The sequence below is a fragment of the Leucopleurus acutus genome, assembly GCF_964270905.1.
Source record: "Leucopleurus acutus genome assembly, chromosome: 16".
Classification (NCBI taxonomy): Eukaryota; Metazoa; Chordata; class Mammalia; order Artiodactyla; family Delphinidae; genus Leucopleurus; species Leucopleurus acutus.
The window spans coordinates 59,603,618-59,629,488 of NC_139158.1; the positions used below are offsets into that span (position 1 = coordinate 59,603,618).

Here is a 25,871-nt window from a genome sequence, read left to right on the forward strand (position 1 = left end):
AACTTCAAAGCCTTTGCACAGCAAAGGAAACCATAAATAAGACAAGAAGACAAGCCTCAGAATGGGAGAAAATATTTGCAAACGGGGCAACAGACAAAGGATTAATCTCCAAAATATACAAACAGCTCATGGAGCTCAATATCAAAAAAAAAGCCCTATTAAAAAATGGGTGGAAGACCTAAATAGGCATTTCACCAAAGAAGACATACAGATGGCCAAGAGGCACATGAAAAGATGCTCAACATCACTAATTATTAGAGAAATGCAAATCAAAACCACAATGAGGTATCACCTCACACCAGTCAGAATGGCCATCATCAAAAATTCTACAAACAATAAATGCTGGAGAGGATGTGGAGAAAAGGGAACACTTTTGCACTGTTGGTGGCAATGTAAATTGATACAGTCACTATGGAGAACAGTATGGAGGTTCCTTAGAAAGCTAAAAATAGAACTACCATATGACCCAGCAATCCCACTACTGGGTATATACCCTGAGAAAACCATAATTCAAAAGAACACATGTACCCTAATGTTAATTGCAGCACTGTTTACAATAGCCGGGACATGGAAACAACCTAAACGTCCAATGACAGATAAATGGATAAAGAAGATGTGGTACATATATACAATGGAATATTACTCAGCCGTAAAAAGGAATGAGGGCTTCCCTGGTGGTGCAGTGGTTAAGAATCCGCCTGACAATGTAGGGGACACGGGTTCAAGCCCTGGTCCAGGAAGATCCCACATGCTGTGGAGCAACTGAACCCATGCACCACAACTACTGAGCCTGAACTCTAGAGCCCATGAGCCGCAACTACTGGGCCCGTGTGCCACAACTTCTGAAGCCCGGGTGCCTAGAGGCCATGCTCTGCAACAAAAGAAGTCACCGCAATGAGAAGCCTGCACACCACAACAAAGAGTAACTTCTGCTCACCACGACTAGATAAAGCCCATGTGCTGCATTTAAAAAGGAACGAAATTGGGTCATTTGTAGAGATGTGGATGGACCTAGAGTCTGTCATGCAGAGTGAAGTAAGCCAGAAAGAGAAAAACAAATATCGTTTGTTAATGCATATATGTGGAATCTAGAATAATGGTACAGATGAACCTATTTGCAGGGCAGGAATAGAAACATAGAGATAGAGAAAGGACATGTGGACACGGTGGGGAAGGGGAAGGTGGGATGAATTGGGAGATTAGATTTGACACAAATACACTACCATGTGTAAAATAGATAACTAGTGGGAACCTGCTGTATAGCACAGGGAGCACAGCTCAGTGCTCTGTGACAACCTAGTTGGAGGGATGGGGTGGGGTGTTGGAGAGAGGTCCAAGAGGGAGATGATATAGGTATACATATAGCTGATTCAATTCATTGTACAGCAGAAACGAACACAAAATTTTAAAGCAATTATACTCCAATAAAAAAATCAGAAAAAGAAAAGAATAAATTCTGGAACTGAAGAATACAATAACTGAATTGAAACTTTCACTTAGACAATCAACAGCTGACTTGCCAGGCAGAAGAAAGAATCAGTGAACTTGAATACAATAGTTTCTACATTACCAAGTCAGAGGAGCAAAAAGAAAAAAGAGTTAAAAGTGAAGAGATTCTAAAAAACTTATGGGACAACATCAAGTGGAACAACATACACGTATGGGAGTCTGAGAAGGAGAAGAATGTGAGAATGGGGCAGACAGCCTATTTCAAGAAATAGTGGCCAAAAACTTCCCAAATCTGAGGAAGTAAATGGACATACAAATTCAAGAATCGCAGAGAACTCTAGTCAGGATACATCCAAAGAGACACACACTGAGACACACCATAATCAAACTGTCAAATATCACAGAAAAATATAGAATCTAGAAAGCAGCAAGAGAAAAAGCAATGTGTTCCTGTTAGACTATCAGTGAATTTCTCAGCAGAAACTTTGTAGGCTAGAAGTGAGGAGAATGATATGTTCAAAGACCTGGAAAAAATTTTCAATCAAGAATACTATACTATATGTATTCTATATACTATACTATATACTATACCATATGACCCCACAATCCCACTCCTGGGCATATATCCAGAGAAAACCATAATTCAAAAAGATACATGCACCCCAATGTTCACTGCAGCACTATTTACAATAGCCAGGACATGGAAGCAACTTAAATGTCCATCAACAGAAGAATGGATAAAGAAGATGTGGTACTTATATACAGTGGAATATTACTCAGCCATAAACTGGAATGAAACTGTGCAATTTGCAGAGACATGGATAGACCTACAGACTGTCATACAGAGTGAAGTAAGTCAGAAAGAGAAAAGCAAATATTGCATAATATTGCTTATATGTGGAATGTAGAAAAATGATATGGATAAACTTATTTGCAAAGCAGAAATAGAGATACAGATGTAGAGAACAGACGTATGGATACCAGAGAGGGGAGGGGGGATGGGATGAATTGGGAGAATGGGATTGATATATATACACTATGTATGAAATAGATAACTAATGAGAACCTGCTGCATAACACAGGGAACTCTACTCAGTACTCTGTGGTGACCTAAATGGGAAGGAAATCCAAAAAAAGAGGGTATATATGTATACATATAGCGGATTCACTTTGCTGTACAGCAGCAACTAACACAACATTTTAAATCAACTATACTCCAATAAAAATTAATTTAAAAATAAAATAAAATAAATTGAGATGTAAGTGTAAAAGACACACCAGATTTCAAAGATATCATAGGAGTAAAAAATGTAACATGTCTTATTAATAATCATATTTATTACAAGTTGAGGTGATAATATTTTGGATATATTGAATTAAATAAACTTTGTTATTAAAATTTTAAAAAAGAATACTATACTGAGCCAAATTATACTTCAAAAAGAAGGATAAATTAAGAATTTCAAAGATAAACAAAAGCTGATGTTGTTCATCAACAGTAGACTTGTTCTACAAGAAAATGCTGAAAAAAGTACTTCAAGTTGAAGCAAAAGTACAATGAAGAACAATATAACTCCCTGATAAAGGTAAATGTATAGAGAAATACAGAATCCTGTAGTATTGCCATGTAGGTGTGTAAAAGTGGCATGGAATTTTTAAACAAGAGGATTAAAATAATCATAAATCTGTATTAATAAATGCACAATACAAAAAGAGGTAATTTGTGCCATCAATAACATAAAACAGGGGACAGAGAGGTAAAGAAGTAACATTTTTATATGTAATTAAAGGTAAGTTGTTATTGGTTTAAAATACAGGTCAACTTCAAGACATGTTATATAGTTACAATGGTAACCATAAAAAATATATAATACACACAAAGGTAAATGAGAAGAAAATCAAAATACATAATGAAACAAATCAACAAAACACAAATAAAGCAGCAAGGGAAGAATGGATGGTCAATAAAGCTATGAGACATACAGGAAAAAAATTTTAATGGCAGTAGTAGTAACTACATATCAGTAACAACTCTAAATGTAAATGGATTAAACACCTAATTAAAAGACATAGATTGACCAGATATGTTTAAAAAAAAAAAAAGGATCCAACTATATTCCATCTACAAGATCTTCACTTTTTATTTTTTTAATTTGGCTGAGCCACAGTGTGCAGGATCTTCACTGTCATGCACAAGACCTTCATTGTAGCATGTGGGATCTTTAGCTGAGGCATGCAGGATCCTTTTAGTTGCAACATGCAGGATCTTTTAGTTGCAGCATGTGGGATCCAGCTCCCTGACCAGGGATCCAATCCGGACCCCCTGCATTGGGAGCGTGGAGCCCCAACAACTGGACTACGAGGGAAGTCCCAAGAGCTTCACTTTAGATCTAAAGATCTACACAGATTAAAAGAGAAAATAAGAGAAAAGATATTCCACATACATAGGAGCCTAAACAGAGTAGGGATGGCCATACTCATATCAGACAAAATAGACTTTATGACCAAAAAAATGCCACAAGCAACAAAGAAGGACATTATATGATGCTAAAAGGATATTAATTCACCAAGAAGATATAACAGTTGTATATCCATATGCATCTAACATTTCAACTCCCGTATATATGAGGTAAACATTGAAGAACTGAAGGGAGAAATAGACAGAAACATAGTAATAATATGAGACTTCAAAACCCCACTTTCATTTATGGATAGAATAATCAGACAAAAGAACAAAGGATCAATTGAACCTAACAGACATATTCAGAGCACTCCACCCAATGGTAGAATACACCATCTTCTCCAGCACACATGAAACCTTCCCTAAGTTAGACCACAAGTTAGGCCACAAAACAAGTTTAACAAATTTAAGAAGATTTAATTCATACAAATATCTTCTCTGATCACAATGCAATAAACTAGAAATCAATAGCAGAAGAAAACAGGAAAATCCACAAATGTGCGGAAATTAAATAATTCATTCTTAAGCAAGCAATGGATCAAAGAAGAATTTTAAAATATCTGGAGACAAATGAAAATGAAAACACAACATACCAAATCTTATGGGATCAGTACTAAGAGGCAAGTTTATAGTTGTAAACATTTGCATTAAAAAAGAAGAAATATTTCAAATCAACAACCTAACTTTATGCCTAAGGAACTATAAAAGAAGAACAAACTCAACCCAAAATTAGGAGAAGAAAGAAATAGTAAAAATTAGAGCAGAGATAAATGCAATAGAAAACAATGGAAAAAATCAATAAAACCAAGAATTAATCTTTCTAAAGATCATCAAAATCAATATACCAATACTAGACCACCTAAGAAAAAAGATAAAATACTTAAATAACCATAATTAAAAATGAAAGAAGGAACACTACAATAAATGTCATGGAAATTAAAAAGAGACTAATATAGCAATTATATGTCAGTGAATTGGATGACCTACAAGAAATAGATAAATTTCTAGAAACATACAGCATAACAAGACTGAATCATGAAGAAATAAAAATCTGAATTTCCCTATAATAAGTAAGGAGAATGAAGCAGTAATCAAAAACCTTCCAAAAAAGAAAATCCCATAACCAGATGGCATCACTGGGGAATTCTACAAAAAATTTAGAGAAGAATGAATACCAATCCTCCCCAGGGTTTCCAAAAATTGAAGAGGAAGAAATACTTCAAACTTCAGCATTACTCTGATATTAAAAAAGACAAAGACTCAAGAAAAGAAAACTACAGACCAGTATCCCTGATCATGGTCATGCAAAAATCTTCAACAAATACTAGCAAATCAAATTCAATGCACATTAAAATGATTATATACCATGAACAAGTGAGATTTATAAATGGAATGCAAGGATGGTTCAACATATAAAAACCAATCAATGTAACACACCATAATAACAAAATGAAGAACAAAAACCACATGATTATCTTAATTGAGACAGAAAAAGCGTCTTACAAAATTCAACACCCTTTCATGATAAACACACTCAACAAACTAGGAATAGAGGGAGGTTACCTCAACATAATAAAAGCCTTACAGGAAAAGCTGACAGCTAACATCATACTCAATGGTGAAAGACTGAAAACTTTTCCTCTAAGGTCAGGAACAAAGATAACAACTCTTGCCACTACTATTCAACATAGTACTAGAAGATCAATTAGACAAGAAAAGAAATAAAAGGCATCCAAGTTGGAGAGAAGTAAAATTATCTCTATTTTCAGATGAAATGCAATCATATGCAGAAAGCACTAAAGATTACACATATGGGCCTCCCTCGTGGTGCAGTGGTTGAGAATCTGCCTGCCAATGGAGGGGACACGGGTTTGAGCCCTGGTCTGGGAAGATCCCACATGCCGCGGAGCAACTAGGCCCGTGAGCCACAACTACTGACCCTGCGCGTCTGGAGCCTGTGCTCCGCAACAAGAGAGGCCACAATAGTGAGAGGCCCACGAGCTGTGATGAAGAGTGGCCCCCGCTTGCCGCAAGTAGAGAAAGCCCTCGCACAGAAACGAAGACCCAACACAGCCAAAAATTAATTAATTAATTAATTAATTTTAAAAGATTACACACACACAAGCTTTATAGCTAATAAATGAGTTCAGCAAAGTCTCAGGATACAAAATCAACATATGATAATCAGTTGTGCCTCTATAAACTAACAATGACCAATCCAAAAAGGAAATAAAGAAAATAATCCCATTTACTATAGCATCAAAAAGAATAAAATGCTTAAGAATAAACTTAACCATGGAGGTAAAAGACCCATTCAGTGAAAACTATAACACTTTGCTAAAAGAAATCAAACAAGATATAAATAAATGGAAAGACATTCCATGCTTATGATTGAAAGACTTAATATTGTTGAAATATTCATAGTACCCAAGGCAATCTACAGATTGAATGCAATTCCTATCAACATTCCAAAGACCTTTTTTGCAGAAATAGAAAAATATCCTAAAATTCACATGGAATCTCAAGGGATCCTGATAGCCAAAACAATCTTGAAAATGAATAATAAAATTGGAGACCTCACACTTCCTGATATCAAAACATACAACAAAGCAGTAATATTCAAGACAGTGTGGTACTGGCATAAATATAGATATAGATAGATGTAGATGTAGATATATAACAGTAGAATAGAATAGAGACCCCAAAAATAAACCTTTCCATATATAGCCAAATTATTTTCAACAAGCATGCCAAGATCACTCAGTGGGGAAATAATAATAGATTTTGTAAATGGTGTTGGGGAAACTGGATACCTACATGCAAAAGAATGAAGTTGGACCCTTACCTTACAATCATATACAAAAATTAACCCCCAAAAATGGATTAAAGATCTAAATTTAAGTCTTAAAAGTGTAAAAATTCTAGAGGAAAATATAGAGGAAATTTTCATGACATTAAGTTTGGCAATGATTTTTTGGATATGACCCCAAAGCCAAGGCAGCAAACATGAAAATTGACAAATGGGACTACATCAAACTTTAATATTTCTATGCATCAAAGAAAACAATCAACAAGGTAAAAAGGCAACCTACAGAAAGGGAGAAAATATTTGCAAATCATATATCAGCTAAGGGGTTAATATCTAGAAAATTCTACAACTCAACAACTACAACAAAAATAACTTGATCAAAAATGGGCAAAAGACTTGAATAAACAATTCTCCAAATGAAGAAATACAAATGGCCAACAAGCATATGAAAAGATGCTTAAAATCACTAAGCAGAAATGCAAATTAAAACCACTATGAGATGTCCACACTACCCAAAGCAATCTATAGATTCAATTCAATTCCCATCAAAATTCCAATGGTAATTTTCACAGAAATAGAACAAGCAATCCTAAAATTTGTATGGAACCACAAAAACCTCGAACAGCCTAAACAATCTTGAGAAAGAAGAACAAAGCTGGAAGCATCACACTCCTCATTTCAAACTATATTAACAAAGCTATAGTAATCAAAACAACATCATATTGGCATAAATACACATAGAACAATGAAACAGAATAGACAGCCCAGAAATAAACCACAAATATATGATCAATTAATTTACAACAAAGAGGCCAAGAATATACAATGAGAAAAGGATGGTCTCTTCAATAAATGGTTTTGGGAAAACTGACAGTCACAGGCAAAAGAATGAAACTAACCACTATAATACACCATACACAAAAATTAACTGAAAATGGATTAAAGACTTTAATGTAAGACTTGAACTCATAAAACTCCTAGAAGAAAACAGGCTACAAGCTTCCTGACAGCAGTTTGGGTGATGACTTTTTTTTGAAACTGACACCAGAAAGCAAAGGCGACAAAAGCAAAAATAAACAAGTGGGACTATATCAAACTAAAAAGCTTCTGCACAGCAAAGGAAACTATCAACAAAATTAAAAGACAACCTACTAAATGGGAGAAAATATTTGCAAATCATATATCTTATAAGGGGTTAATATCCAAAATATATAAAGAATTCATACAACTCAACATCAAAAAAACAAACAACCCAATTTAAAAATGGGCAGAAGATCTGAATAAACATTTTTCCAAAGAAGACATACAGACAGCCAATAGGCACATGAAAATGTGCTCAACATCACTAGCCATCAGGGAAATTCAAGTCAAATCCACAATGAAATATCATCTCACACCTGTTAGAATGGCTATTATAAAAAAGACAAAAAGTAACAAATGTTGAAGAGGATGTGGAAAAAAGGGAATCTTTGTGTTCTGTTGGTGGGAATGTAAATTGGTGCAACCTCTATGAAAATCAGTATTGATCCTCTTCAAAAAATTAAAAATAGATATGCCATATGATCCAGCAATTCCACTTCTGGGTATTTATCCGAAGAAAATGACAACACTAACTCAAAAAGATGTATGCACCCCATGTTCACTGCAGCATTATTTACAATAGGCAAAATATGGAAACGTCTTAAGCGTCCATTGACAGACGAATGCATAAAGAAAATGCAGTGTATATGTACATTGGAATACCTTTCAGCCATAAGAAAGAATGAAACCTTGCCATGTGTGACAATATGGGTGGATCTTAAGGACATTATGCTGAGTGAGATAAGTTGGACAGAGAAGGACAAATATTGTATGATCTCACAATATGTAATCTAAAACAAACAAGCTCACAGATACAGAGAACAGACTGGTGGTTGCCAGAACCTGTGGGGGCAGGAGACAAAATAGGTGAAGGAGGTCAAAATGCCCTAACTTCCAGTTATAAAATAAGTAAGTCATGGGGATGTAATGTACAGCATGGTGACTATGGTTAATAATACTCTACTGAATATTTGAAAGTTGCTGAGAGTGAATCTTAAAAGTTCTCAATATACAAATGTCAAATAATTGTGTTGTACACCTTAAACTAATATAATGTTAGATGTCAACTATATCTCAATTAAAAACTCAATTAAATTTTTAAAACCACAATGAGATATCATCTCACATCCATTAGGATGGTGACTATTAAAAGAACAAAAAATAACAAGTGCTGACAAGGATGTGGAGAGATGGGAACCCTTGGTCACTGTGGGTGGGAATGGAAAATAGTATGGAAGTTTCTCAAAAAATTTAAAAATGAGTCTGTCATACAGAGTGAAGTAAGTCAGAAAGAGAAAAACAAATATCATATGCTAACACATATATAGGGAATCTTAAAAAAAAAAAAGGTTCTGAAGAACATAGAGGTAGGACAGGAATAAAGACACAGACGTAGAGAATGGACTTGAGGACACAGGGAAGGGGAAGGGTAAGCTGGGACAAAGTGAGAGAGTAGCATTGACATATATACACTACCAAATGTAAAATAGATAGCTAGTGGGAAGCAGCTGCACAGAACAGGGAGATCAGCTCAGTGTTTTGTGACCACCTAAAGGGGTAGGATAGGGAGGATGGGAGGGAGACACAAGAGGGAGGAGATATGGGGATATATGTATATGTATAGCTGATTCACTGTTATAAAGCAGAAACTAACACTCCATTGTAAAGCAATTATACTTCAATAAGGATGTTAAAAAGAGAACTATTATATGATCCAACGATCTCACCTCCAGTGTATATCCAAAAGAATTCAAAGCAGGATCTTGAAGAGATATTTGCACGTTCATGTTCATCACAGCATTATTCTCAATAAGCAAGAGATAAGCAACCCAAATGTCCATCAACAGATAAATGGATAAATAAAATGTGGTATGTCCATACAATGGAATATTATTCAGCCATAAAAAGAAGGAAATCCCATCACATGCTACAACTTGGTTGAAGCTAGAGAACATTATGCTAAGCAAAATTACCCAGCCACAAAAGGAAAAATACTGCATGACTCCACTCATATTAAGTATCTAAAGTAGTCAAAATCATAGAAACAGTAAGTAGAAAGGCAGTTGCCATGGACAAGGCTGTATAGTTAATGTTTAGGGGGTATAGTTTCAGTTTTGCTAGATGAAAATTTTCTGTTATCTGTTGCCCAGCAATGTAAATATATTTGACACTACTGAATTGTACATTTTAAAAGGGTTAAGATGGTAGATTTCTTGGTAGGAGATATTTTTAACCACAATAAAGAAAAATAATCCACAAAAGAACCCTTTAAGATGGGTGAAAGAAGCCAGACACCAGTCATCATATAATTCTACTTATGTGAAATTCAAGAATCAGCAAAACCAATCTATGGTGCCAGAAAATAGATTGGTGGCTGCCTATGGAGTCAGAGATTGAATAGAAAGGAGTAGGGGACTTCCCTGGTGGCATAGTGGTTAAGAATCCACCTGTCAATGTAGGGGACACAGGTTCAAGCCCTGGTCCGGGAAGATCCCATATGCTGCAGAGCAACTAAGCCTGTGTGCCACAACTACTGAGCCTGAGTGCCACAACTACTGAAGCCCGCTCGCCTAGAGCCCGTGCTCCACAACAAGAGAAACCACCGCAATGAGATGCCCACACACTGCGACAAAGAGTAGCCCCCGCTCGCCACAATTAGAGAAAGCCCGCATGCAACAACGAAGATCCAACACAGCCATAAATAAATTAATTATTAAAAAAAACCCTCAATATCTTGAGGTGGTGATTACATGCGTATATACAGAAATTTTAAAAATCTAAAATTTCAGTGAGCTACATTTTTGTTCCCTTACATACACTACTCTGTAAGTCATACCTCAACAAAAATTAAAGCAATACCAACAAACATGTCATGGGATTTGACATAAAATAAGAAAAAATAGACAAAAAAGGGGAATCAAGCCACAGGACAGGACAAGTTGCAAACAGCAGAGAGTCAGGTTCAAGGACCTAGAGGCTTCAGTATTAATGAGACACCAAATGCTCTTCTAAATAAAGAGAATAGGCTTCCCTGGCGGTCCAGTGGTTAAGACTCTGCTGTTCCAATGCAGGGGGCGTGGGTTCAATCCCTGATCAGGGAACCAAGATCCCACATGCAATGTGGCCCAGCCAAAAAATGAAAGAAAGAGAGACAGAGAGGGAGACAGAGAGGGAGAAAGAAAGAAAAAAGAAAGAAAGGAAGGAAGGAAGGAAGGAAGGAAGGAAGGAAGGAAGGAAAGAAGGAAGGAAGGAAGGAAGGAAGGAAGGAAGGAAGGAAGAAAAAGAAAATGGCTGAAATGATGCTAGATGAATTCAAGTTCAGGTCAAAAAAAGAAAAAAAGCCATGCAATCCTGCTTTATTCTCATGGAAACTGGGAGATTTGTTGCATACAGAACACTGGACATCCTCACTGCTTTAGCTCCCTAGTTTATTCCTAGTTTCGGAAGAACCAAGAATCTGCAATATTCATAGGAACCCACCACCAGTGGTCACAGCTGCCTGTGATTTACAAGTGATTTATGGAAGATTTATGGTGGGGACCACTGCAAAACCTCACATTTGTCACCTTCTGATGCCCACACATCTTCCCCTCTCCATTTCTAGAGGGGCAATCATGCCTCTCCTCTTTCACCTTCCAAATCTAATGCAAGCATCTCTCCTCAGTAGAACTGAATCCCAAGCAAACCTGGCAAGGGATTCTGAAAGATGTGGTCCCCAGGGTTTAGCTCCTCTGATAAAGAGGAGAACAGAGAAAGGAATGGAGATAAATGTTGATTACAAAAACAACAGTGCTGTTTTTTAAATTTTTTTTTGTTTTTTGTTTGTTTTTGCTGATGAGGTTGAATATTTTCCCTAGATTTGCTTACTGGGTTTTCCATTTTGTGGTAAACAATGAAGAAGCTGTTGTTTTACAAAGTTCTGTTTTTGCAGAGAGAAAAAAGTCAATGTTAAGTGTGGACTTGTGTTTTATATATACCTCAGTTGCCCCTGTTGAAAACAATTTAGACTAACTCCTCAAGCTAGTAATAGACACCACCATTCCTGCAACAACCAAGTACCAAGTCCACTAAACCAGGAGGAGAATCACTGCTCCTAGATACTGAGAAATTACTGGGAGCCAGTGCCCCACATGTTAATCATATGGCATCCTTTTTGTGGTGAAGGGACAAGTTTAATATTTTTTATATACTCCCTTGTGCATTTTTCCTCCTCACAGTAGTCCAGTCCTTCCTGTGCAGCTCTGTCCCTTATCAAAGATGGAGCCTAAGACTTGTTGCCTCAATGAGGGGGCCAAAGGGATTCCAGCCAAAACAAAGAAGATCATCTGCTCAGAAGACAGTTGAGGTTAGGAAAGAAAGAAGGGGGTGTCTTCCCTATGATTTGATGAGGGTGGCAAGTAAGGGGGAGGAAGAGCAGGAGTTGAGATGCTAGGGTCCTGGCAACCATACCCTGGGGTCAAAACTCAGGGGTGTGGTGAGAATGGCGTATAAAAACCCCAAGTGTATTTAGAAATCCTAGGGAAGAAGGGATTTGACCTGGCTTCTTAGGGTGTCCAGGAACCTTCCTAGGGTGCCACAGACCACACAAGGGGCCATGTTCAACCTGACATCTGAGCAACAGATCAGAAATAGTGAGGGAACTGAATGTCTCCAGAAATTTGCAACCATGGTTAACCCTAGGGAACGTAATATTAGGGAGCCCTATGAAGGAGACTTTAAATCATGTGAATTTTGAACCCCATGGATGCCTGTGGTAAATTACAAAAATATATATAATTCTTTACCCCCTCCCTGTATCCATGCCCTTTGCGATCTGATTTTGCAGCTCCTCTTATTAAGAGATGAAGTCTATTTTCCATCCCTTGAATCTGGTCTGGTCTTGTGACTTCCTTTGGCCAAAAGAATGTGGCAGAAGTGACATTGTACCTTAGAACTTCTGCTCTTTCTCAAAACTGTCCCTCTCAACTGCGCAAGCCCAGACTAGCCTCCTGGAGAATGAGCGACCATATGGAGGAAAACTGAGGTGGCCCAGGCAACAGTCAGCCAACCCCAGTAGCAAAGCAGTTTAGCCAACCTGATGCAGATCTCGAATGCATGGCAATACCAGTCAAAAATCAGCAGAGATATGAAGAACAATGGAGCTGAGCCCAGATGAAATTATCAACCCACAGAATCACAAGTTAAATAAATGGTTATTGTTTTAAGTCACAACATTTTTGGTATGATTTGTTACTCAGCAGTAGCTAACCAATACAATGCATTATCTATTAAAATAAATTAAACTAATTTTAAAAAAACTTGAGAATGAAAGAAATAGCTGAGAATGGAATTCACACAGATAAGTGGCTGATTCAAAAGTTCCCCTGTGAGGATGACATGGAGGTCCTGAGGGTCTGGTGGAATTTTCTAGGCCTGTGATCTGTTCAAAGAAGTTCCAATAAATGGGCCTCCTCAACAGGAGAACAAGTAGAGGAAGCAATGCAATTTAGCAGTGGTGCCAATGAAAGGTCCCAAAGGCCATACAGGACCAGCCACACCTTGACAGACCCAGTGAAAAGTGCTCAGGGATGAAACTAGACCAACCTCCAAGACAGACCCAGACCCCAAGACAGTGTTCAAACCCAAGGCCCACTATTCTACCCCAGAAAGAAACTTCAGCTTCCTCTGCACCCAGGACCATCTGCATTAGGAAAGAAGAAGGGAAGCACTGAAAGCTTGAGCTTCTTTTATTTTCTAGAAAAGACTGAGTTAACCTAAGAGAGAATGATGGCAGCATATACAGTGCTTACTCCACCCCATACTTGCAAGCATATTTTTATTTTAATTTTACGGATCAGTGATTGTCCTAGGGTCACACAGCCAGATCTGTGTAAAGCCAAGATTTGAATCCAAACAGTGCAGCTAAAGAGGCTGTCAGACCTGGAAGAGCCTGGGATTAATTAGCACACTTAATCTTTTCCTTCCTGATAGGTAGCACGATGGGGCGGGGGGGGGGTCCCAAGGAAGTTTAGATCAATTACAGAAAATTAAGGTGCCACAAAACACAGATTTTTGCACAATCCGAGTGTGTTACATTTGGACCCCAGAAAATGGAGGTTTAGAAAGTTGCCCAAGATTACACAATTAGGAAGAGAGTGTGTGTCACCCTGCAGTGTTAAAAGGAGGCCTCTGGGAAGCTTGCTTTATAATAAATCCTTCTTAAGCAAATATCACCTCCTCTATTTCCTACATATTATGAATAATGATGGCTAATATGTTTAGCCTTTACATTATGCTAAGCCCTCACACACATATATCATTCCTGCAACACCTTTCTTAGGAAGGGATTGTTACTGTCCCCATTTTGCAAATGAGGCAACAAAGGCTCAAAGATGACAAGTGACTTTGAAATGTCACACAGCCAGGAAGAGGCAGACCTGATTCTTGATCCAAAGTCAGGCTGACTTGAGGGCACACTATGACAGCCATGCTCATCTCCCTTCCAGGATGCCAAGGACAGGGTCTGGAAAAGGTCAGGTCTTTGACAGAGTGATTACAGGAACTACTGCTCAGACACGAAAGCCGGAAACCTCTTCACCCAGCTTCTTCCTCTTACACCAGCAGCCTTGTCTTGCTGTAGTGAAAATATTTCCCCAAGTAGCCTTGGCCATGAGAAGCAGAAAAAGCCTTGCCCACAGATCTCACTTCAGACTCCAACACCGATCAGAGAACGGAATGGTGGCCAGTCTAGGAGACCACGGGAGGCACACTTTGCCCCCAGTGATGCCCACCCCTACCCGCCTGGCTCATTCATCTCCCCGCTCCTGGCTGCTGGCACTGCTCCTTGTCCTCTGGGGTGAGTAGGATCTGGGACAGAACAGGATCCACCCTTGGCTGATCCCACAGAGAGGTGCCAGGAGGGGCTTGACCCCACCAAGATGGAGGGGGAGGGGAGAGCTAAGAACTTTCCTGATCCCAGCAGAGTGCACACCAAGTGTTGAGGGAAGCAGAACTTCTTGGGCAGCACAGGGATGTTAAGCTCCCAGGCTCTGGGCTCATACCGCCGGGTTCTGGCTCAGACACTTGTATGCCTATCTACAAAGAACTGCTCTTTGGGGCCTTTCTCTAGGGGTACTGTATTAAATATAAAAATGGTGAGGCTCAGCCCAGGACCAGCTACATAATTTGCCCAGCCTTGTGAAAAATAAAAGTACAGGTCCTTTGTTCAAAAAGTATTAAGAGCTGCAATGAACATTTTGGTACATGACTCTTTGAATTATGGTTTTCTCAAGATATATGACTCAGCCATAAAAAGAAACGAAATTGAGATATTTGTAGTGAGGTGGATGGACCTAGAGTCTGTCATACAGAGTGAAGTAAGTCAGAAAGAGAAAAACAAATACTGTATGCTAACACATATATATGGAATCTAAGGAAAAAAATAAATAAAAAATTAAAATAAATAAATAAAAGGGCATGAAGAACCTAGGGGTAAGACGGGAATAAAGACACAGACCTACTAGAGAATGGACTTGAGGACATGGGGAGGGGGAAGGGTAAGCTGTGACAATGTGAGAGAGAGGCATGGACATATATACACTACCAAACGTAAAATGGATAGCTAGTGGGAAGCAGCCGCATAGCACAGGGAGATCAGCTCGGTGCTTTGTGACCACCTAGAGGGGTGGGATAGGGAGGGTGGGAGGGAGGGAGACGCAAGAGGGAAGAGATATGGGAACATATGTATATGTATAACTGATTCACTTTGTTATAAAGCAGAAACTAACACACCATTGTAAAGCAATTATTCTCCAATAAAGACGTTAAAAAAAAAGTATTAAGAATTTTAAGACAGCAGCAGTAGAGCATTAAGGCAAGCATGAGGCCTGTCTAAGCTTTGGGCCCTGTGCAACGATACAAATCAAACATCCATGAGCCAAAATGCAACTAATCCTGGGACCCACCTCTTTGTTTGGAGGATTCAATGAGAAAATGCCTATAAATACCTGGCACGATGTAAAGATTTAATAACTGTTGGCTATTATTATCATACCCATGTCTCCTCTAAGTCAGGATCAGGCTGATTTAGCTCCTGAGTTTTGGGCCTTCTGGGTACAACTCACCCTCTGAGCCCAGAACCCTCTGATCCACCAGACAAGATGCATGGCTATCAGTGGGCTCATTCCACCACCTGCCCATGTGGGTCTCTGCCCCAAGCCCTACTGAGGTCCAGATTCTGTTCATCACACCTAGGGTCCTCCAGAATTGTCACCCCCAAGAGAGGTCCCAGTGGGACCCTGGTGTGGAGTCAGACCTGGATGCTCCCTCGTTCACTGGCTGTGACTTGGGGCACCACTTCTCTTCTTCCAGCTGGTTTTCTCAAGGAAAATGTGAATCGTAATTCTTATTAACTCGTTTCACAAAGACTTTTGAGTGTCCATTACATGTTAGGCACTAGGTTAGGAAATCATATATCTAAACTAACCGGGATAAAATATATTCAAAATATTTTTGAAAAATGTTGATTTCTATCATGCTTCCAAAGGGGAACCCCTCAATAGGAATCATGAAAAACAAGAGCATGCAGATGGAAAATGGGTGGAAAGAAATCCCAGAGCTGTGGGGAAGGGAATGGTCCAGCTCCACAGCTAAGGTAGAGACAAAGCACCGAGGACAATTCCCAAAGTCCATGTGACAACATCAAGGAGAATCAAGAAAGGGAGAGAGAGAGGGGTGGGGGGCACAGGGCCTTATTCCAGGCTCCAGTTTCCTCCCTGCTATTTCACTTTCCCAGACTCACCCCAACTGGGATAAGAATCATGAGACTTTCTGAGCCCTCATCTCCTCCCACTGCCTCTACTCCATTAGTTCTCCCTTTCTCATCACACACAGAAGCTTCATCTTTATAAATTTTTTAACAGCTTTATTGAGGTATAATTGACATACAATAAACTGTACATATTTAAGGTGTACAATTTGACAAGTTTTGTGGGCATTGGACATTTCACACTTGTGAACTTATCACCAAGATAATCAAGATGAGGAATACCTCAAACACCCATAAAAGTTTCCTTGTGATTCACCCTTTCCACTCCTCCTCCTCCCCAGGCAACAGCTTATCTGCTTTCCATCACGATAGAGTAGTCTGCAATTTCTAGAACTTTATACAACAGACATCATACAGTATATACTCCTGTTTGCCTGGCTTCTTTTACTCATTGTAATTATTCTAAGATTCATTCATATTGTTGCACATATCAATAGTCATTTCTTTTCATTTCTAGCTACCTTATGGATAAACCAGTTTGTTTTTCCACTAACCTATTGACAGACATTTGGGTTGTTCGCAGTTTGGGGCTATTACAAATAAAGCATCTTTGAACATTCATATAAAAGTCTTTGTGTGGACATATGCTTTCATTTCTCTTGGGAAAATACTTAAGAATAAAATGACTGGATCATATGGTAGGTGATTGTTTAACTTTTTAAGACACTGCCAAAGTGTTTTCCAAAGTGGTTATACCACTTTACATTTTCATCATCAATGTAGGAGGATAACATTTCCCCCACATCCTTGCCAACACTTGGTATAGTCAGCCTTTTCAATTTTAGTCATTCTAAAAGGTGTGTGGTGATATCTGTTTGTAGTTTTAATTTGCATTTCCCTAATGTGTGATGATGTTGAATATCTTTCACGTGCATTTTTTTTGATGAGGGTCCGTTCAACGCCCATTTTTAAATTGTGTTTCTTATTATTGAGTTTTGAGAATTCTTTGTATATTCTGGTTACAAACCTTTTATCAGATGTATGCTTTGCAAAGATTTGTTCCTACTCTGTGGCTTATCTTTTCTTCTTTCACAAGTGTCTTTTGAACTCCTTTTAAGAGTTCTTAATTTTTATTTATCAACTTGTTCTTTTATCGATCAAGATTTTGGTGTTGTCTCTAAATATATGGTAGAATTCACCAGTGAAGCTGTCTGGACTTGGAGTTTTCTTTGTGGGAAGGTTTTTAAAACAAATTAAATGTTTTAAATAGATAGAAACATCTATTTATCTCTTCTTGAGGTAGCTTTGGTAGTTTGTGATTTTCAAGAAATTTGTTTGTGTTGTTAAGTATATATAGCCATGAAACTTGTTAATAATAATGCCTAATTATCCTTTTAATATCTGTAAAACTGTACTGGTGTCACCTCTCTCATTCCTGATACCTATCTATGGGTCTCACACTCTCTCTCTCTTTCTCTTTCTCTCGCTCTCCTTCTCTCCTTATTCAGAAGGGCTAGAGATGTATTAGTTTTAATGATCTTCTCAAAGATTTTATTCTTGTTGATTTTCTCTATTGTTTTTGGTTTTCTACTTTATTGATTTTCACTCAGATCCTTGTAGTTTCCTTTCTTTTATTTACTTTTGATTTAGTTTGCTCCTTTTTTCTATTTTAAGATGAAACTACAGTCATTCATTTAAGTCTTTTCTTCTTTCCTAAATAAGCATTTAATGCTAAAATATCCACCAGCTTAAGCAACATGCCACAAACTTTAATGCTGTGTTTTCGTTTTCATTCAGATCAAAATACTTCCTAATTACCCTTTTATTTTGTCTTTGACTCATGTATTAGTTTTCAAACATCTGAAGTTTTCATGGCATCTGTCTGTTACTGATTCTACTAATTTAATTCCATTGTGGTCAAAGTTCATGCTTTTCATGACTTGAATTCTTTTAAATTTATTGAGACTTTTTTATGACTTAGAACATGCTCTATCTTTGTAAATGTTCCTTGTACAATTGAAAGTAACTGTATATCCTGCTATTTGGGGATATAATTTTCTGTAAATATCAATTAGACTAAGTTGTTGATAGTCTTTTTAAATCTTCTGTATTCTTTCTGATTTTCTGCCTATTTGTTCTATCAACTATTGAAATAAGGATATTGAAATCTCAGACTGTAACTGTGGATTTGTCTGTTTCTCCCTGCAGTTCTGTTGGGTTTTGCTTCATATACTTTCAAGTTCTGTTATTAGGTGCATAAATGCTTGGGGGTTTTATGTCTTCTTGATTATTTTACCCCTTTATCATTGTCAAATGGCATTCTTTATTCCTGGAGATATTTTTTGCTCCAAAATCTACTTTATCTGATATTAATATAGTCACTCCAGCTTTTGATTAGTGTTACTATGATATATCTTTTTCCATCATTCTTCTTTTAACATATTTGCATCTTTATATTTACAGTGGAGTTCTTGTAGGCAACATGTAGTTGGATATTACTTTTTTGTCCAATCTGACAATCTCTAACTTTTACAGGGAATATTTAGACCATTCACATTTAAAGTAATCTTTGATATGATTAGGTCTAAATCTATTACTTTCCTATTTGTTCTACTTGTTCTTTGTTCCCTTTTTCCTCTTTTTCTGTTTTCATTTGGTAATTTAATATTTTTATAATGTTATTTTCTCTCCTTTATTGGCTTATTAGCTATAACTTTATTTTGAAGTTTAGTAGTTGTTTTAGGGTTTATAATATACCTCTGTAATTTATCAACATCTACCTTAAGTGATATCATACCATTTCACATATAGTTTAAGAACCTTATGATGGTATACTAACATTCTCCCCACACCAGCCTTTATTCTATTATTGCCTTAACTTTACCTACACATGCATTATAAGCCTTACAATAGAATGTTACTATATTTTATTATTTTGGGACCTTGCTTTCTAGATTTGCTAGGTGGGACCAGAGCACCTCTCTCTAGGTAGAGTATTCCCTTCTGTGTAGTCTACCCTTTGCCCTGTCAATCATGAGGTTTTCCAGTATTACAGGTGGGAGCAGGCATTATTCTCAGCCCTGTGCTGAGTGATGGGCACAGTTTAGCACATCCATGTGAGGAAAATACCTGAGGCCAGGGGAAGAATGACTAGAAAGAATTAGAGAGAACAAGGTCTGACTGACTCAAATAATGGTGTTTGGGGGTGGGTGTTTGCTGAACTTCCTGGAACTAAGGACAAATGAAATTCCTAGGATTGAATATGGGGTGTCACTTGGTCACAGTTATGAGGCAGTTCTTAGTGGCTAATGGTGCATGCCTAGCTGAAGATGAGGGGAAATTAATTTAGAATTCCACAACCCTTCCCTAGATCCTGTTAGAAGGGAATGTTTGCTTCATTCTACTCCCCTACCTCACTCCCAACTGAGAAACACCGCGATACAAACTTAAGTCTTGGAATGAGACCAAGTTATTCCCAAGGCCTGATGGAAGCACAGATGAAGGGAAACTCGAGGCACAAAGCTGATGACCTGTAGTGAGCAGAATCTTGAGGCAGTTGATCTGAGTCCAAATCCTGGCCATGACACCTACAGAATGCATGGTTCCCCTCAGGTTTCCGCACCTCCTTGAGTATTAGTTTTCTCTCAGAAATGGAGAACCTCACAGAGCTCTTGGAGGGAGTACCTGAGTTGCTGTTCATAACCTAGGTGTAGAAGAACTTCCATTGGAAGGGCTTGGCCTTCCTTCTCTGTGCCCAGTCTCAAGCCAAACTCAATAGTTCAACCTATCTTCTTCTTATAAGGTCACCAGTTATATTTGGGTTAGGACCCACCTATGTGACCTAATTTTAACTTAATCACCTATTTAAAGACCCTATCTCCAAATGGAATCTCATTCTGAGGTACTGGGAGTTAGGACTTCAGTATATGAATTTGTGGGGGAGAAAAATTCAGCCCAGTTAGCAGTGATCCTGGGAAAGCTACCTAACTCTTTCTGGGTTCTCAATGTCTTCTATTGTAAGATGGGGATGATGCTGCCAACCTCTAAGGAGTGTTGGAGGAATAAATGAGATAATACATGCATTGCCTGGCACATGGTGAGCACTCAAGTGCCATCTATTACTCATAAGTAATCCATTTAATAGCCCTGCTCTCTCTCTCTCTCTCTCCAGCCAGCTGCCTCATCTCCTCTTTTACTTCCCTCTCCAACAACACCCCTCAAATGTTCTAAGCAATTGTTCTTGACCAGCTGAGGGCTGGTTTATGTTAAGTTTGCCTCTTAGGGCTCCAAGTCCCTCCAGCCCAGCACAAGGCCTTTCTTCCTCTGTTGCAGGAGCTTCTGAGCAGAGCAAGGGGGGTAAATGGCAGGTCCTGCAGCCTGAAGGCCCCATGCTGGTGGCAGAAGGTGAGACACTCCTGCTGAGGTGTACAGTAGTCGGCTCCTGCACTGATGGCATGATAAAATGGGTCAAGGTGAGCAACCAGGACCAGCAGGAAATTTATAACTTCAAACATGGCTTCTTCCCCGGGGTAATGCCCATGATCCAGAAGACACTGGAACCACTTAACTGCGACTATTCCATCTATATCCACAATGTCACCGCGAAACATGCTGGAAGCTACCACTGTGTGAGACTTGATGGCTTGAATGAGCACTCAGGAAAGAAGCTGGACGAGGGCACCTCTGTGCTTGTGAAGAGTGAGTATCAGGCCCTGCAGGTCATAGCATTCTGCTCTGATCTGTCTCCCTGCATCTGTCACCTTTATCCACAATCATGCTGCACACACAAAATCTCAGTGGCATATAACAATTAGTATGTCTCACTAACACATTTACAGGCAGCTGGGGTGGTTCTGTTCTACATGTCTCATTCCAGAAGTTTGGCCAGAGTACATATTTCTCATGGAGATGGCAGAAGCACAAGAGGGCAAGTCCCAACACCCTAAGCACATTTCAAGCTTCTACTCATATAATATCTGCTAACAGCCCATTGGCTAAAGCAAGTCACATGGCTAAGGTCAAAGTTAAGAGACAAGGAAGTGTACCTGGCCACCATGAATCCACAGCAAGAGTATGGATATGCCACACTATCAGAGGAGAGTCAAGAACTGGGGCTGATCATTTAATCCCCAAGTAACCAGTCATACTATCTATAAGTCCACCATTGGTGACCTGGACACCCAAATCCTGGGTCTGTCATTCAGTAGAAATGTGTTCTTAAATTAGTCACTTCAGCTCTCTCTCCTTCAAGTGCTTAACTTGCAAAATAGGCAACAAAATTCCTACTTCAAGGGATATTCAGGTGATGAAATAGAAGAATTGATGTTTATGAAACCCCCGTAAACCGTTGACATGGAGGGTATCCATGTATGTGTGGTGGGGTGGGGAGGGGGGTTCATTTTAACTTAATGCAAGCATTTCAGGAAGTCTTCTCTGACTCCTTCCAAGCTTCTCTTAGTCCTGCAGTCCTCTGGGTTTCAACCTCAGGGGGATTTTCTGGACCATCTCCACCCCCAGACTGAGAACTTCTCCAGGGCAGGACATTTGTAGGTCTTAGCAAGCTTCCTTTTCCCCAATCCTAGCATCAGCATATAGTAGGTACTGAGAATTCCTTTACTGAGTGAATCAATTAGTGAATAACAAGGGAATGCGGGAGGGAGTGCCTGAGTGAAGAAAACAGGGGAAGCAAAGGGAGGGTAGATATGAGGGAGGAAATGATTGGACTACGGAGGGAGAGAGGGAACAACAAAGTCCTCTCTTTGGCTGCAGGAGCTGGGGACCCAGAGCCAGACCTCTGGATCATCCAACCCCAGGAGTTGGTGTTGGCAACCACTGGAGACACTGTCTTCCTGAACTGCACAGTGCTTGGAGATGGTCCCCCCGGACCCATCAGGTGGTTTCGGGGAGCTGGTCTGAGCCGGGAGGCCATTTACAACTTTAGAGGTATCTCCTACCCCAATGTGACAGCGGTCCGGGCTTCCAACAATGATTTCAGCATTCTTCTGCATGGCATCTCCACTGAGCATTCAGGCACTTATTACTGTGTAAAGTTTCAGAGGAAACCCAACGGGCAATACCTATCTGGACAGGGCACCAGGCTGAGAGTCAAAGGTGAGACAGGTGGTTTAGGAGATGTTGGGGGAGAGGGGGAGGTGGTCCACAAGGAAAATTTCATCATGTCCCAAACAAGCTAGCTCTTCTTAGCCTCAAGGTCTTTACATAAGCTATTCCCTCTGCCTGGAATGCTTTCTCCTTTTCTACAGAGAACTTCTACTCATCCTTCAAGGCCCAGCACAAATAGCCCCTCCTCTGTGAAACCTTCTCCTTCTCCCAGGCAGAGTTAATTTATCCCCATTCTGAGCTCCACAGAACATTTTATAGACTGTTAATTATTCAACAAACATCTATTGCATGCCTGTTGACTACTCTACACTACTCTACTACTAGGTGCTGCAGACACTGCAATGAAGCAAGCATTGTCCCTACCCCAGAGAGGCTCATGCAGTTCTAACTACAGGGCTTGACTTCTAGCCCCCATCCCAGGCAGAAACTGGCAGACTCATCTCAGGGACCCCAGCTCCTAACACAGGGACTCAAGAAGTGGAGTGATAGAAAGAAACGGGAGTGTGAGACCACTTCTCTCCCTTGCAGCAAAGCACACTTCTCTCCAAGAGTCAGAATTCACCAATGAACGTGCAGCCAAGGTATTTCCATCAGGTGAGTGTACCTATCTCCAGTGGCGTTAACCAGGCTCCCACAGGTAAGTGGGGCCAGAGATGGCTTGGCCATGGGAAAGGTGCAGTCCCAGACTTCTAGGGCCCTTCTGCCACTAAGACAGTTCCCAGGACTCCATCTCAGCTGCAGAACCAGAACCCAGAGAACCACATTAAAGCTCAGTCAAAGGAAGGACTTTCTAACAGTCAGTGCTAACTGTTCAGTGGGCAGTCTTGCTTACAAGGTGGTGAGCTCCCCGTGATTCAGAGCAAGGCTGAACTATGAAGCTGTGCTTAACAGTGCTGAAGAACATGGCTTTGTAGCCAGGCTTCCTGGATTGAGCCCCTTTCTAGCTGTGAGATTATGGACAAGTTGCCTTACTCCTTGAATCTCTGGTGCCCTGCTCTGTGATCTAGGGGGAGGAAGGGAGATAAGAAACAGAGAACCTACCTCATGGGGTTATGTACAGATCCAATGGGGCCACATGTGTCAAGTGCCCAGAACTGTGCCTGTCACATCACCTCAAGGTACACTCAAGGGCACTTGATGACTGGGGCGAACTTGGAATAGAGGTGACCAGGTTAGCTTCCCTGATGCTCAGCCCTGTTCCTGCCATTCTTGGGAGCCAAATCACTTGGTCCCATCACTACTTTGACACATGTAGACCTGAGCAAATCACTTCCCCTCTCTGGATCTGTCTCCTTATCTATACAAGCTGGATTGCTATCCTACCTTGCAAGATTAGTTTGAGGATTATATAAGGCAATTAGGAAGTGCTTAGCTCAGGGCCTGGGACAGAGGAGCTGAGCAGTCTATAACGAAAGCAATTTTCTATTGTTATCAGAGGTCAGAGATGCTGTCAAATGATTAAAGGTACAGGTAGGATATTGGGCAAAGGCTCTTCGAGCCTGGGACAGGGGGATGGGAGGTCTTTGATCTCTTCCAGGGTAAAAAGGATGAGGCCCCAGAGGTTATACAGAAGTTTGACCCAACTCCAGCATAAAGGCACTGAGGTGTGGGCTGTTGGGGGCTCAGCTGGGATCCTTCCTGAGCTTTCCTCTGTGTCCCCCAGGCCTCCTGTCTGTGCTCACTCTTGTGGTCCTGGGACTGAAAGCTGTGACCTTGGCTGCAGTCCTGCTGGCCCTGGCTGCCCACCGGAGGAACCCTTGACAAGAAGATGTCAAAAATTCAGGCCCAGCAGCTGTGCTCATCTTGGCATGGGGCATGGGGTATGGATGACTGGTCAGCCCTAGAGTGGGTCCTCTAAGAGAGGGCCAGGGACTCCCCAATCATTCCTCTGCCTCCAATTCCAGCCTCCAGTTGCCCTCAGGCCTCATGACGAACTCCAGATTCCCTACACCCGATTTCCTTTCACCTGGCGAAATTCCCCATTTGGCACTGGGCTCCCCTCTGATTTGCCTTCCTCTCTCTTCTCAGCCTGTTCAAGCCCTCCTTGTTCTTCAAGACCTTGCCCAGGTCTCTCCTTGAGGCCCTTGCTCCTGCTGTAGGCCCTTCTGGAGGGCTTGCCCCCTTGCTCCCCACTCCACATTTTCTCTTCCTTCAAGATGCAACTCAGAGTCTTTCCCAGAAGGTTTCCCTGAGTGTCTCTGAGCCCAACCAGACCACCTGCGCCCCTCCATCTACATCCTTCCTTCCTCCTTTCCTGCCTTCTTTCCTTCTCCACTGTGGCTGACTTGGGTGGCTGTAACAGTTAGAATGCAGGTTTGGCAACTTTAACAAAACTCTTAAATAACGGTGGCTCAAATCAGAAGAAAGTTGGTTTCTTTAGTAATATTCCAGTATAAGCCAGCCAGGCAATTCGGGACTCCCTGGTATTGAGACCCAGGATTCCTTGATCTTCTTGTTACCAGGTCCATATCCCAGGCAGAAAGACCAGGGAAAGAAGTAGTGAAGGGGAGAATGACACTTCCCTTCAAGGTCACAGCTGGGAATTTGTCCACATCACCTCTAATTGGCTGGAATGTGGTCACATGGCCACACCTAGCTGCAAGGAAGGCTAGGAAATGTAGTCTTTATTCTAGCAAGGTGCTCCCAGCTGAAATCTGTCACTAGAGAATCAGAGAGTAAACATCAGTAGATAACCAGTGATCTCCACCTCTGTGGCATAGAGACAGTTTCTTACTTGTTCCATGGGACACCTGAATTCAATTCCCAGATGAAATGGCATCTCTTTATACCTCCACCTCCACTAGGGCAGCATAATGGAGGGCAGTAGTTCTCAAGAAGAGAATACTTTGCCCCCCCAGGGGGTATGTGGCAATGTCTAGAGACATTTTTGATTGTCACAGCTTGGGGGGTACCATTGTCATCTAGTGGGTAGAGGTCGGGGATGCCGCTAATTATCCTATAATGCACAGGGCATACCCCACAACAGAGAGTTATCTGGCCCAATGTATCCATAGTACCGAAGTTGAGGAACCCTGATGTAGGGGAAAGTATGCATTCCTTGGAGTCAGACATGCCCGATTTCTAATCCTGAAGCCCCCGCTCCCTCCCTGACCACCATTAGTAACAAACTGCACCTCTTGACGTCGAGGACAATCACGTGGACTCTCTGCACTGTATAAGAAGCAATTCAATTCAACATCCAC

The 25,871-nt window shown here is 40.2% G+C and overlaps 1 protein-coding gene across 1 annotated transcript; it reads left to right on the forward strand.

Moving 5' to 3' along the window:
- Positions 1–14,513: 14,513 nt before the first annotated feature.
- Positions 14,514–24,429, forward strand: SIRPB2 (signal regulatory protein beta 2; the record flags this gene model as incomplete). The annotated part of the gene is made up of 5 exons (XM_082856750.1): positions 14,514–14,634; positions 20,878–21,243; positions 22,315–22,656; positions 23,197–23,262; positions 24,332–24,429. The coding sequence occupies 5 exons, from the start codon at positions 14,514–14,516 to the stop codon at positions 24,427–24,429; spliced, it is 993 nt and encodes a 330-aa protein (XP_082712876.1).
- Positions 24,430–25,871: the final 1,442 nt, after the last annotated feature.